The sequence below is a fragment of the Sminthopsis crassicaudata genome, chromosome 4, assembly GCF_048593235.1.
Source record: "Sminthopsis crassicaudata isolate SCR6 chromosome 4, ASM4859323v1, whole genome shotgun sequence".
Lineage (NCBI taxonomy): Eukaryota > Metazoa > Chordata > Mammalia > Dasyuromorphia > Dasyuridae > Sminthopsis > Sminthopsis crassicaudata.
Genome location: NC_133620.1, coordinates 445098442 through 445113251, shown reverse-complemented (window position 1 = coordinate 445113251; position 14810 = coordinate 445098442). Strand labels below are relative to the sequence as shown.

At 39.2% G+C, this 14810-nt stretch overlaps 1 protein-coding gene across 12 annotated transcripts in view; it reads left to right on the top strand.

Annotated features, from left to right (window-relative positions):
* AP2B1 (adaptor related protein complex 2 subunit beta 1) overlaps positions 1 to 14810 on the top strand; it is a 131426-nt gene that overhangs the window by 52856 nt on the left and 63760 nt on the right. For all 12 annotated transcript variants that reach the window (XM_074263537.1, XM_074263532.1, XM_074263540.1 and 9 more), the window contains exons 6-12: positions 3010 to 3200; positions 5140 to 5361; positions 5845 to 5965; positions 6080 to 6175; positions 8887 to 9002; positions 10592 to 10757; positions 11683 to 11781. In XM_074263537.1, the coding sequence (XP_074119638.1) occupies positions 3010 to 3200; positions 5140 to 5361; positions 5845 to 5965; positions 6080 to 6175; positions 8887 to 9002; positions 10592 to 10757; positions 11683 to 11781 (1011 nt within the window). The remainder of the gene's footprint in view (positions 1 to 3009; positions 3201 to 5139; positions 5362 to 5844; positions 5966 to 6079; positions 6176 to 8886; positions 9003 to 10591; positions 10758 to 11682; positions 11782 to 14810) is intronic.

Genomic DNA, 14810 nt, shown 5'->3' with positions numbered 1-14810 from the left:
TAAATTAAATGATTTAAATGCACTAGAGAAATTCACTATTTAAAGAAACTCTGGAATAAATCATTTTATGAAGCAAAAGTATCTTTTGTAATGACAAAAAAACTACTATGTTAATAAAGATTTTCTTACAGTAAAATCTAGCCTCTCTGGTTAGGAGTTCCTAAGTAAGGTAAGTGGTTCACTTGGTTATAGTATATCACCTACAGGTCACACACAGTAATAGGAGCCATATAGTGGGAATAGTACAATCTTTGTGGGAGAGGGGGATCAATCCTTTATGCTGGTGGATTGGTAGGCAAGGAATGAATGGAATTGAAAAAAGGATTTCTTTGTAGATTTAGAGCTAGAAAAACACCTTCAAGGCTTTTGAGTTCAACATGTCATTTTAACAATGAGGAAACTGAGGCACTGGGCAGGGAATGTTTTGTGTCACACAGTTGGTGAAGTGTCTGAAGCAGGATTTGCACCCTTCAGTATTTCTGACTCTTAAGGCTAATGTCCTCCCAAACTGAACAGAAGGATCCCTTAATCTGGACTCATATTCTTTCTGCTAAGCGCTGTGTTGTGCTCTGTTGTCTTTGTGTAGAAATCAGCAAGCATGAGAATACTGGGGGTGGACTGGCAGGTAGCTGGAGATAAAAGCAAGTAGGGTGGTGTTTGCTTTGGAGAGTTTGGAAGGTCCTGATTAAGTTTATCCTTGATTGAGGTGGGGGAGAAGGGGAAGCAGAGCAACATCTTGATCACTTCTAGAATCAGTTAGCTTTAGAGTCAGGAATCTCTTTCCTTTATGTTCTACCTTTGCCTTTAGATTAGATATACTTTTTCCTTCTTGTTTTAATGGGTAGTAAGCAAAAACTGCCTTTTAAACAGCTGAACATATGCCTCATTAGCTCTATTATATACTTAGTTTAATTTTCAATTAGCTTTTGTTAATAGAGGAATTTAATTGTTCATCTTGTTCAGCATCCAATACTTTTCTGCCCTTCCCATTTGGATTTCCCAGGTCTACTTTGTCTTTTTGCCTCCCAAGACCTAATCTCAGGTGCTTTGGAAATTTAAAAAAAAAAAAAAAAAAAAAAAGAGAGAGAGAGAGAGAGAGAGAGAGAGAGAGAGAGAGAGAGAGAGAGAGAGAGAGAGAGAGAGAGAGAGAGAGATTTAGTCTGGTAGAAATGGTAAAGACCCTATTTGTCTCCATTTTTGCAGATTTTGTGATGGTCCCATTAGTAGGTCTCTGGCAGCTAATGTGACTTAGTGATGATTCAAGGCAGGGTTTCAGTCCTCCAAATTGCCAACTTTGGGCCTTGTAGCCATAGTTTGGGAATGACTTTTTCCTGTGTGGGGAGTAGAATAATTTTTCTTGCTGGTAAGATACAATGGGGAAAGGTCAGCTCAGGGAATGACATTGAAGAATTTTTTCCTGCTCCAGAGTTTGTATCATTCTTCTGATAGATTTTCCCATATTCTTAACACAAAGGTATGGCACCTTCCAGTGAATGCTTTGTTCTAGCCATCAGAAAAGGCTCTATGATGAAACCTCAGGCCTAGAAGCTGCCACCTGACAGACTAGAGACCTCTATTTTGTACAGATCTCATCTTTTACTAAATGATGCTGACATTATCAGTTTGCAGATTACCAGATGGCAATGATAGCATTCTATTTGTGGGATCATTGTTCTGTCTGTAGTAATGATGTTGGTGTAGATAGTTTGTGTATAATATTTAAAATGTCATAAATGCAAAAAGGTATTCAAATTATATGGCTTCTTTGAAAATTCTGAAGCTTAGGGGATCTACAAATTATTTAGTTAATGTTGTTATTAATGTTGATAATCCAAGTATTTTGGATTTTTCTTCTATAATTAAGTTAATCTAGCAAATCTTATTGGTGAGTGACTTGAGCAAAGAATTGAATTAAGAGTATTTAGTATATACACAAAGACATTTAAAGTGTTGTCTTCTAAGAATTTAAGAGATTCAAGACACTGAAAAAGCAATGAGAGAGAATTGACTGTCTTCATGAAGCTTAATTCTAATGGAATTTTTAAAAAAGCGTGTAAAAACTCATAAAAGAAGCAGTTGGCACAGTGGATAGAGCACTGGGACTGAAGTTAGAAGACCTGGGTTCAAATCCTGTCTCATGTACTTCTGACTTTTTGATGCCAGACAAACCGCCTAACCTGCTTGCCTCAATTTTTATACCTGTAAAATGGAAATAATAGAACCTATTTTGCTAGCTTATTATAAGGTTCAAATGAAATCATACAGGTAAAGCTTTAAAAGTGCCATGTAAATGCTAATTATTTTTATTAGAGATTATGAGAAGTGTAAGGGAAAGGCCCAAAGTTCGAGGGAAAAATCATTTCAGTTTTGGGTTGGGTATTGGAGGAGAAGGAAGCATACAATTTAGGCTGTAAAGCAAAGGACTTTACTTTGGAGCATAGGATACTCAGGGGAAATCAAGGCACAGAGGTAGAAAATTAGGTTAATGTGGTTCTTCTTGGCTTGAAGGTCAAGGAAGGAGGTGGTATGAAAAGTTAATGGAATTTAAAAGGACTTGATCAATGGACTTTGTCACTTAATAATAGATTCTGTATCGTGGAATTTCACTGCGTTTTTAATCAACATTTGTACTGTTATCTTTCTGACCATATGAAAAAGAATTTTTATTAGTAACTTTGAGTTCGTTTAAAAGTGTTGATTTTCCTAGTATATTGTGCTGTGCTTTAGATTATTTTAATGTTAGATTGCCTGGCTGCAAGAAAGCTTCTTTTTGAATGATAGCTGTACTCACTGTTCCTGCAAACTGTAATATGTAATGTAAAAAATGTAATAGCAATGATTTATCATGACTTTGGTGTAATTTGCCTGTAGTTTCTTGCTACTTAGATGGAGTGTTCAGTGAAAGTTATGAGTCAGGGTTTCCATGATGACCTAAAAGTTTGATAAACGGTGCATGAGTTGTACTACCCTTAATGATCCAAAGCTCAATCTCGCTTTTCTTTTTTCTAGGTGGTTGCTAATGCTGTGGCAGCCTTGTCAGAAATCAGTGAGTCTCACCCAAATAGCAACCTGCTCGATCTGAACCCTCAGAACATTAATAAGCTGTTAACAGCCTTGAATGAGTGCACCGAATGGGGCCAAATCTTCATCTTGGACTGCCTGTCCAATTACAACCCCAAGGATGATCGGGAGGCTCAGAGGTGAGTTGCCTGACCCAGAACATGGTGGTGGTGGCAGGGGGATGTTCTTGTCTAAGCACATGACTGATGAATTTGTCTCAGTGTCTGTGTGCATAAGGAAGATCTCATTACTGTGATGAAAGTGAGAATGTGCACCTTAATGGAGATTAAATTCCAGTGGCCCTAGTAAGGCAGATCTTATCCCCAGAATTTTATCTCTGGATTTATGAAAATTGAGACATTGCTAATTATTAGAGTGTTCTAGACAAGCAAGTTCTCCAGAGGCTTGTGCTGGTTACAGTAGCCCAGTTTCCTTTTGTTATAAATTCATAGGCTCTTAGATTTAGATTTTGAAAGGAGCTCAGGGGCTATTTTATAGAAGAAAAACAGACTGAGGCCAAGGAGTGGGTGAGAGATAGTGTCAGAGAAGGGAATCGAATCTGGACTGAGAATCTAAAGCCCTCCAGCCTACTCCCACAACCACCATCAGCTCCTCATCTTCCATGTTTCATTTTTGCTCTTCTGGGAGACTTGAGGCCTTTTCTAACAGCGGGCATACCTGTTTGTGGTTTGTCTCCTCATCTTCTGTGCTAAGCCTCTGGTCAGTCTTTAATCAGCACTTAAAGGATCCAACATTCTGTCCTAGACAATTACTTCCTCCTTTAGGGGTGTAAGTGAGCAGAAAATGTGGGTTTTTCCTATCAGCCACTGATGCCTGTGCCTCTTGAATTAGATCTTGGGATGTTTTGTTTCCAAGAAGTGACCATGATTTGGGACTAATAGTTGCTGCTAAACCAGTTCTCCAGGCCTTTTTGTGGATACAGATTCTCTTGGCGTTCAATACTAGACAAGGAAATGTTATTTTTCTTTAGGTATATATGTAGCTTGACAGGAAATCTGTGTCAGCTTGTAGAACTTGATATTCAGTTTATGTTCTTCAGTGCTTTCTTTCTTTATGTCCCTGTGCTAAATCTTCTCAGGAGTTCAAAGATAGTGATGTTAATAGAGTTGGTCACCTACTGCAGAATATGATTGTGTCCCTAACTAGCACAGTATCAGTGCCTTCACTGACTGGAACATTGTTCTCTAGGCTAGACTTGAGAAGACCCCAGATGTGTAAGTGGGATTTTGCTAGTTCTTTGGTTTCATAAATAGCATATGATTCTTCCTGGGAAAAAACAGAGCTATAATTTCCAATTTCCTCATGACCTCTAAGGTCTCATAGCATCACCCCTTATCATGTGCCCTGAAGTGCAGCAGGGTTGGGTGGCTGACTTGGATTTCTGTAAATCATGCAGAACCTTCAGCTGAGAGTTGATTCTAGATTTCTTTGGAATTTTCTAAAGGAATCCCGAGAGGTAAAGGGGTGTGTGTGTGTGTGTGTGTGTGTGTGTGTGTGTGTGTGTGTGTGTAAATATATATGGATGTTTTTTCCTTAAAAGAATCTCAATTCCCCAGTACTTTGGAAGTTTTTTTGCTAGAGAGGGTAGCTTGTCAGCCCGTTCTTCTTAACCCAGTTTTTCCATGATCTCATGGTGAGACCTTCATTCACAGATTGGTTTATTTTCATCACTGTGGAAACAGGTAGTAGACTGACCCATTTGCCTATCATTTTGACTTCCTTTAGGCTAAAGAGAGATGGGCCATGAGGCTGGGCAGAGCAGGCAAAAAGATAAAGGCAGTGTGCAAGGTATAGGGCATGAGCTCCCAGTGTGGTGGATTGGGTGGTTTTCCAACTCTGTGAGTTGTTTTATTTAACTTTCTGGACTCTGTTCTTCCTAGAGTTTCCTGAGAATGAGACTTATGCCCTGGATGATCTTGGTCTTAAGCATAAAGCTTTTATTTCTCTGATCTCTAATTTCTGATCTTTGGGTTGTATGGCCTTGACTCACAGCCCTAGAAGAGTGTTTGGAGGAAAAGAATGAAAGGTAAAAACATGGACTTTGCTTTTTTCCCTCAGTATTTGTGAGCGGGTGACTCCCAGGCTCTCGCATGCCAACTCAGCTGTGGTCCTGTCAGCTGTGAAAGTCCTGATGAAGTTCTTGGAGTTGCTGCCCAAAGACTCTGACTACTACAACATGCTGCTGAGGAAGCTGGCTCCCCCCCTGGTAACTCTGCTCTCTGGGGAGCCTGAGGTGCAGTACGTCGCCCTGAGGAACATCAACCTCATTGTACAGAAAAGGTGGGCGAGTTTCTTTACTTTGCCATCTTAATTCTAGTTTTGGTCACCTGTAATTGACTGTATTATTACATTCTCTTAAATAGATGTGTGAAGGTGACCTTCAGTTGATGGTATTATTCAGAGTTCAAAGGCAGACAGTTCATTTTGAGATGTTCCTTATATTTTGAAGAGATCACACAGCTTGGGAGGGACATAGGGGGCATCATGTCTTTGGAACCGGGTCTGTTTTAGCTTCTTAGCCAGGGCCTGCTCACTTACAAGGGAGCCATGTTACAATCTGGTGTGGGGAGGGCAGCGTTTGGTGTTGCCTGCCCAGAAAGAAGTGGGCCACTGGGCAAAAGTAACTGTGACAGGTGGATGAGAGCCAAATAAAACCTTGTTTGAAGGGGGAGAATGCTCAACAGCCATAGAAAAATGTGGAAAGAAAAAAATCGCCAAAGAAGTCTGTTTGCCTTATCTGTTTGTTTCCTTTTTGTTTCCCAGGCCTGAAATCTTAAAACAAGAGATCAAAGTCTTCTTCGTGAAGTACAACGACCCCATATATGTCAAACTGGAAAAGCTCGACATCATGATCCGTTTGGCATCCCAAGCCAACATTGCCCAGGTCAGACTACAAGATGACTTGTTATCTTTCAAGGATTAGACTAAATTTAACATATGCTTAGAAATTACTTGCAGAGAGTTCTTAATAACTTTCAGACTCTTGTGATTTTAACAGGTCCTGGCAGAGCTAAAGGAATATGCCACTGAGGTGGATGTTGATTTTGTTCGCAAGGCTGTGCGAGCCATTGGTCGATGTGCCATCAAGGTTGAGGCAAGTATCTGCCATTGAGCATGAGTCCCACATGTTCCTTCACGTTCTCCTCATATCTTCTCTTTAGTTTCTGTGGTGCATCCCAGAACATCAGATGGAGTGTTGGCCAGGATGGCCTCTCTAATGCTCTTTGGGTTCAGCTTTGGGGGAAAGCCAATACCTTAGAGGGATAGAAGGAAACAGATGCCCTATCAGAGAAATTCTTTATGTCTGTCTGCTGAAAGTAGTGATGTTTATGTACAAACCCTCCTCATATAGTGTTAGAGGAAATTGGATTTGGCATTTTTGTGCTATTTAGGTGCTAGTTAGGTAATTCTGAACTTTGTTCCTTAGAAAAATGGATACCTGCATGAAAGTATTTGATGTCATAGTATGGAGACTTCTGGAGCTATAATCAAGAAGTCTTGAATTTGAATCTGACACAAGTCACTTAACTCTTGTCTGTCTTAGTTTTTTCATCTCTAAAATGGGTTTAATTATAGTACCACCTGTAAGGATAAAAATGATATATTACAAAATACTCTTCAAACTTTAAAAGAATCTACACATATTAGCTACTATGTTATAATAATGATTAGTCTTCTCTTGTGCCTTATAGTCTTTGTGAGAACTTAAAACATTATACCTTCTAGATCAAGAGTTAAATCATATATCTATTCAAATGAAGATTTTTTTTTTTTTCCTTTTTGGTGAGGGATTTTGTTAGTATAGGCTCAGAATTTCTTTTTAAATTACAGGACATTAGGCTGTCCTCACTATATTCTGCTACTATTATGCGTTGTCTTGGTAAGAGCATCTATATATGTAAATGATATTCCACTAAGTACTATGGGAGTGGATGGTTGTGTTCATGATAGTCCATTTCAAAAAGATAAAATTGACCACTTTACTCCAAAATTAATATTATAATATAATTATTGTTAGACCATTCAAATTCCTGATGGCTTCTGCTGTTACATATTATATAGCCAATAGAAAGCTTTCTTCCTCTTCTTCCAAAAGCTAGAGTTAGTTTTGTTTGGCTGCTTAGATATTGGACTTCAACTTTTGTGGTACCTTGTGGGTTTTCCAACATAACTAGGTTTTGGCTCTTTGTGATTTAATTCTCTCTCAGGCAAGATTGGGTAGTGAACATGATCATGAGGATGATTCTATCTACTATTCAGTTGTTCAGAGAAAACACTTTTATCGGAAGAGGATTTCCCTATAGTCTGAAACAAGGACAAGAAACTCCTTCCAGCTGTTTTTATGGGAACTGTTGAAGTTACAGTGACTGTCCCTGATATGGCCTCGTGGTTAGGACATACAGTCTCTACAGGCCCTTCTGTCTGGCAGTATTCTAGTGCCACAAGTGACCACATACTTGCTGGTTTTGAATTTAGGGCTCATTTGTGAGAAAAGAGTCCATTAACCAATAAGGTAAAAACTGCTAGATTGTGACTTGTTTTCATCTCATTAAAAGTTACTAAGGTGTGTCCATTTTGTTTGAATTGTTTTAGGAAAAACACTGATTTCCATTAGAAGTATTTAAGTTTCATGGGATAAAAATTTATTATAGTATTATGATGGGTAAATTTACCTAAATGTGTAGCATCAGCATATGCTGTGTAACTTGGGTAATCTAGTTTGCTGAGGATGCAGATGAAGCTGAGATTATTGAAGAATTGGATCACAACTTGAGTGTCTTTGGGGCAAAAGCATAGAAAGGGCCTGTGGAGGTAAGCTTCTGACGGGTTTTGAGATCTAGAAGAAGGTGACCCTGAAGGTCTTTCAACCTCTCAGCCAAAAATGAAACTTGGTGTTAAGACCAGGAGAGTGGTGTCGTGTTAGGCAAGTTCAGCCTCCTCTCCAGACCCTGGGCTGGTGGCGAGCTTTCACTTCCAACCTTGCTCCTAGGGGAAAGCAGTGCGGCAGATGAGTGGCGCCAGAGCCAAGACTTCCCCCGGGTCCTCTGACTGCTAGCAAGTCTGCTTTGTTTCACAGGACCTTGTGTGGCTTCCCAGCCTCTCTGTTCCCTTGATTTTCATGATGCTTATTTTTAATGCAATTTTGACTAGAGTCCAAGGATAGCACTAAGGTTTTTGTTTCTGTATCAGTCATTAGCAGATAATTATTAAGAGCCTACTGTGTGCTAGGCTCTAAAGATAAAAGCATAAAAAAAAAATCAAAACTATCCCTACTCTGTATCATTTCTCTAATGGGGAAGATCACAAATATCTTATCAGTCCACAGGCAGAAAAATAAAAAGTTAATAAGTGAGTGTAGTACTCTAATGACCAATAACTTACCCTCAATTTATAGATCAGAATGTAGAAGGCTGTACCTTCCTGTGGTTCCCAGTCTGTCAAGGATCACAGTTAAGATGATACTGGAACTTATAAATGACTTTACTTTAGTAATGTCCTCAGATTCCCCTCATTCCCATCTCTGCTTTGCACATTATTCTGGAGTACATTGTGTCATCTGCAGGGGCGGGTAGGGAATGGATAATTGCTGCATAGCTGGTTGAAATGTTGAACATTCACCCATTTTTTGGTTTCTTAGCAGCTTAAACTCTGGTAGACCTTGGCCAAATTATGTCTTAACTTTTTACTTGTTTAGCACTTTGGAAAATTGCTCACCAAGTGGTGACAGCACTTTACACCTCCTGGGTAGAACACCAGATTTCTGCCCATCCATCTGACTTGTCACATTTTTGTTCTCGTTCCCAGCAATCTGCCGAGCGCTGTGTGAGCACGTTGCTGGACCTTATCCAGACCAAAGTCAATTACGTGGTTCAGGAGGCCATTGTTGTCATCAGGGACATCTTCCGCAAATATCCCAACAAGTATGTGAGACGAAGAGGAGGAATACCGCTCGGGCCCCTGGGAAAAGCAGTAACCTGGCAGGCAGCTATAGCAGAAACTACCACCTGGTGTCAGCTTTGCTTTGTACTTTGCAAAGTCAGTGTGATGGCCACATTCACACAGATTGCCTGTTCAGCATACATAGTAAAATTGACCTCTGATTCTTCTGAATTTGAAGCCATGTTAAAGCGGGAGATGGCTGTATGGCATGTTTTCTGTTCTATGGAGCCCTTGGAGGACACTAGTACAAATGTAGCAGTAATGTATCTGCATGTCTCCGACAGGTTTGGGTGGAGCAGTGTTATGTCTGCTGGCCAGAAGATGCAGAAATCCACCTTCCATTCCATACACTTACAAGTTCAGGTGCTTTTGCTAAGGGAAATGATCCTTTTGAGGAAGCAGTCAAGAAACTGAGAGCTTTAGTTTAAAATCAGTTGTTTGGTTTAAAAAAAATTATTTTATTTCATATTATTACAGCTTCTGGTCAGACTTGATGGGTAGGTTCAGGGGCATGTATTGGAGGGGAGAAAGCAAGTATGAGTTCAGGAGTTCATTGAAATGCATTTTGTAGTGAGGCAGCTAGCTGCTTAGCAAAACCTGTTTATACTAAAAGAGGTTAGCAGAAAGTGGCTGTGGGAAAAAAGCTGGTGTTTATCTTGTCAGTGAGATAGGGGCTTGGCTTTTTTTCCTTGCTATTACTGATAGAGAAGTTTTTTGCCATTCTTAACTTTGGAGCAAAGCTCATGTTATTGGTAAATATTTGGGGACTACTTGTGTCACTCCAGGATACCTTCTCTGCTTGGGAGTTGTCTTGGTCAAGAAGAAGGGTCCCCATGATAGAAAAAAGTAGACAGACCTTTTGAAGCCCATCATGAGTTTATTTGTTCCTCTACAGCAGAGATGAATTGTGATGGGGAAAAGATCTGGATTTCTCAGATAAGAGAGGCCCTAGAGTGAAAAGAGGCCCCTAGAACTCTCTGATTTTTGGCTCCTCATCTGTTCTTAGCAGGTTTAGAACATCAGGCTTTATGGAAGCCACTGATTTCTCTTTGCATTTGCTAAAATGGCATCCTTAGTTTATAATTGTGATATGAAAATAGACTGAGAAAATGGAAGCTCTTTTTGAGTTTTCTAAGAAAGAAAAATCTTATCAAAACAAAATTCAGGAGTTTTTAGGTCTTGCTGAAAAGAATGTGTGTGTGTGTGTGTGTGTGTGTGTGTGTGTGTGTGGTCTAGTAAGATACTACAGAGAACAATTTAAGACATTTTGAAAAAGTTGTCTTGTGGATTACATTACATTATTTTTCATTCACATAATTTAATGCTTTAGCAATGGGGCTTATTGTGCATTCATCCTAGTATCTGAGTTGACTATTGCTGTGGTTTATGGTGCATTCATCTTAGTATCTCAGCTGACTATAGCTGGGGTTTGTGGTGCATTTACTCTAGTGTCTGAGCTGACTGTTGTTGTGGTTTATGGTGCATTCACCCCAGCATCTCAACTTATTGTTTCTGTTGAATACAAATTTTGATTTGCCCTTAGTAATTAGATCTGTTTTTGTTATATTAGGTATGAAAGTATTATTGCTACTCTCTGTGAGAACCTTGATTCCCTGGATGAGCCAGATGCTCGAGCTGCCATGATTTGGATTGTAGGAGAATATGCTGAAAGAATTGATAATGCAGATGAGCTCCTGGAGAGTTTCCTGGAGGGCTTCCATGATGAGAGTACCCAGGTAAGCTTTCTCTTTCCTTTACCCTTATGCTTAGTCTTATGCTGGGAGTCAGGGAGGATTTTTTCATTGGGGCTCCTCAGTACAGAATATATTTGAAATGGATAACATTACTGTGCAAAAATTGTTTTTCTCCCAAACTTCTGTACACTTTTTTTTTTTTTCCCTGAGGCAACTGGGGTTAAGTGACTTGCCCAGAATCACACAGCTAGGAAGTATTAAGTGTCTGAGATCAAATTTGAACTCGGGTCCTACTGAATTCAGGCCTGGTGCTCTATCCACTGCACTACCTAGCTGCCCCTTCTGTACACTTTTTGAGTTGTACTCAGTAATTCCTGGAAAACCATAGAGTTCTGAGGCACAATTAAAATTCGATTATTGACCTTTGAACCAACTGCTATGGGAGGAAGTTGACAAAGTTTGCCTGCTTATGACAGTCTTAATAAATTGTCTTCAGATAACTTACATTTTAGACAAGCATCTTCTTAATTAAGCTGTTTATTACTTGAATTTATGAGAAGACCATCTCTAAGACCTTCACTTTCTTGGCTTGTCTTAAGGTGACTGCTGTTTCTATAGACTCCTAAAACTGGAACTGCTAAGTAGCTTGTGGTTGGAAATAAATTATTTAGAAATTGGACTGGATTTGGACTGGACCATATTTATAAAAAGATTATTGATTATCTGGCTCAGGAAACCAAAGCAACTATATTTGGCACCCAAAAAGTTGTAAGAAGAAAAAATTGGTGGAAGCTTTAAACTACATCACATTAGGGTGAATTTTAGCTTTAGTCAAGATCACTAAAATTTTGTGGGGCACTAGACACTGTCTAAAGAGGGGAGAAGATTCCTTACTATAGAAGATCACCTTTTTGTTGCTGTGGGCTGGTGAAAAAAACCTCATCCTTCTTAACTTATGTGTGTGTAGGTGCAGTTAACCCTGCTTACAGCAATAGTGAAGCTGTTTCTCAAGAAACCCTCAGAAACTCAGGAACTGGTCCAGCAGGTCTTGAGCTTGGCAACTCAGGTAAGGATGCCGAATGAATATAGAGTCTGAATTAATTATTTCTATTTCCTTGTGTATAATGAAATGGTCTCCAAGGAATGAATGGTCAGTGTGAGAGGCCTCAGCCTGAAGAGTACACTGTCTTTCCATGTCATAGGGTATTTTGATAATAAAATAAAGGAAATTTTCTATATTTGTTGAATTTGGATAATTTACTTTTAATTTGTCTGAGTTGACTTTATGGACACGTAAGAGTTAAATATGTTAATGAAATAGTCTTTAAGAGTTTTTTGATGACTGAATTTGATAGTGCTTCTTTCTGAGTTACCATAGTTTATTGGTAGGAGATGGCAGGTGACCAAACCAACAAAGCAGAATCCAGAAATGGAATCTTAGCAACAAGAGTGTCTTCTTCATTGTTTTTACTCCTAAACATCTTCTCACTCAGTGTTTGTTTATAATATTTTCTGGTATTAGTTGATATTCTATTGTCTTGAAAATGGGTATCAAAAAGTTAAGCCGTCTCTGATAGCAGCCTGTTTTCCATTGCTTTGATAATTAGAAAAAATGAGGTCACAATTTAGATGAGAAGAATGGAATTCTTTTTTCTACTTTTGATAGCATCGAACATCTGCTTTGGAGGAAACTGTCAGATCTTTTTGTATCCTGAAAATGACTAACGAGGATCATTTTGAAATTTGTGGGTTTTGCCAGCTTTCACACAGATGTTTATGTCAGTTTGGGTTGAGATGTTCACTTGACCTTTTCTGATTTTGTCTTTGTCATGGTATTGTTTTATAAACTTCGTACTCTTTGTTCCTGATTTTATGCTGCCTTGTAGATTGGCACTTTGTCTTTAGTGTCTTCCTGTTTCATGTCTTCAGTTCAAGGTGTTCCTAGTAACATATTTGAGCATCTTCCTTTCTCTGTAGAACACATGAGGATAGAGATTTGTGAGGAAATTTTTCTCGGCGACTTTGAGTCTTAGAGAGCTGCCATTTAGCACTGAGGGTCCCATAGCCAGTGTGGCCAGGGGCTCCAAGGTCATGCACTCTGGCAGGCTGCTCTGGGATGAGCAACATTCTAGCTGTTGCTGGGTATGAAGGCAGCAGCTATTATTTTCCAGAATTGTAGAGTCATAAGGTTGGCAGAGACCTTGTGAGATTTGTCCCTATTCTATAGGCCCGACTACTTTTTTTTTTTTTTTTTTCCCAGAAACAAGGATTGGAGCTTTCAGACCTGCTGTTGGGCAATTATTTCACACTTGGCACCAAGTGATGTTGTTCCCCAGTTTATTTTAATCACCTTGGCCTTTTCTTTAATTAACAAGAGGGAGACATAATGTGGCAAAGTGTATATAGAAAGATCAACCTCCCTCTGATGAATTCTTTGGCATCTTTTTGGCAACCTCAAGCCTAAAAGCTTATGGTTTTAATCTGCACAAAACTGATGAAGCTGGAGACAGCATGGTCCAGGGGAGAGTGATGAAGTAAAGGGAGGGGTCACTGGTTTCTTTTGCTCCCTCTGTCACAACATTTAGTATGCTATTGGGAGCATAGGATTTACTTTCTGTAGAACAGTTATTCTCTGTCCTGTAGAGATAATAAAACCTGCTGTTTTCCTAGATTGTTAAGAATTAAATGAAATATGTGCAAAGCCTGTTGTGTGCCTTGATAATCAAAAAAGTTGGTAAATTAAAGTAATATTAAAGTTAAAAATTTCATTTGGAAATTTAAAAAAAAAAACAACCTTGAATTTTAAGAACTGTTTCCAAGATTTATCTTTTTCCTGTTTTTTTTTTTTTTTTTTTTTTTACTTATTTACTTGTTTTAAAGAGCTTGGTAACAAAACCTATAGTTATGACTTGCTTTCAAGCAAGCATCTTTTTTAGTAGAGGTCTCCCAGCTCTCCCACTGGAATGGAAGAGAATAAAGAGTGATATAGCACTACTGTGTGCCAGGCACTGTGCTAAATTTGGCATATTATCCTCATTTTATGGTTGGGGAAGCTGAGGCAAATAGAGGTCCCCAGGGTTACCCAGGTCTGTTTTATTGACCCAGGACTCTACCTATTATACCACCTATTGTTTTAGAGTCTATCTATTGGAAAAGAAGGCGAGTGTGCTGTCCTATCCAGTGGGTTTTGCCTTCTCCGTAGCCTTTGGAATAGGGTTTTGAAACCATGACCTTTGGCCCCTAAGGAGCCCAAAGAGACTCAGCACTTCAGTAGTCTTCTGGATGTTTAAAACTTGAGTCACAGAATCGCAGTAGCACCCTAAGGGCACACTAGCATCTGGCTTTTGCTCACACATTTATATTCAGCCTGATTTGTGATGGTCTTTGGAGGAGTAGGAAGACAGTGAAGTGCCCATTTAAACAAGGCTATTATGAGTTTGAACTCAAAGTGATGGGGAATGAGCTTCTGGAAACCCTCTCTTTTTCGATTTGGTTTTGAAGAGAGGAATTTACTTATGTTTCTCCTCCAACAGTAGACATGGTTTTTCTGAGGGGGAAGGGAAAATCAGTTTTGGCTTTGTATTGACAGATATTGGGTAGTCTTTATGAATTCTGCCCTTTTTAAACTCTGGTTCCAGCTTTTGCTATTTTGCAGATGTCTCTTATAAAAGTTGAGTCTCCATGCAATTTCCTTGAGGACACCCAACTACTAAGTCTTAGTGCCAAAACTAAGGTCTCCTGTTTCCAGATTCAGTGCTCATTCCACTGTACCATGTTGGAGAGAGCAGGTTTAGTGGGAAAGCTGATAAGCTCAATTTTTAATGTATTAATTTTAACTTGGACTGGAACATCCAGATGGAGATTTTTTTACAGGCAGTCACGAGAGTTGGGAATTAAAATTAAAGTTTGGGAATTACTTGGATAGAGAAGTCAGATAATAGGAGTAGTAATGATAATAGCAGCTAATACAACTAGTTAAGTATCTGAGGCTGAATTAGAATTCAGCATTTACTGACTCCAGGGGTGGCCCCTTCTTGGTAGTTCAAGGAAACCTGACTCTCCAGAAGGTGTGACAACCCCTGCTGCATCCTTCCT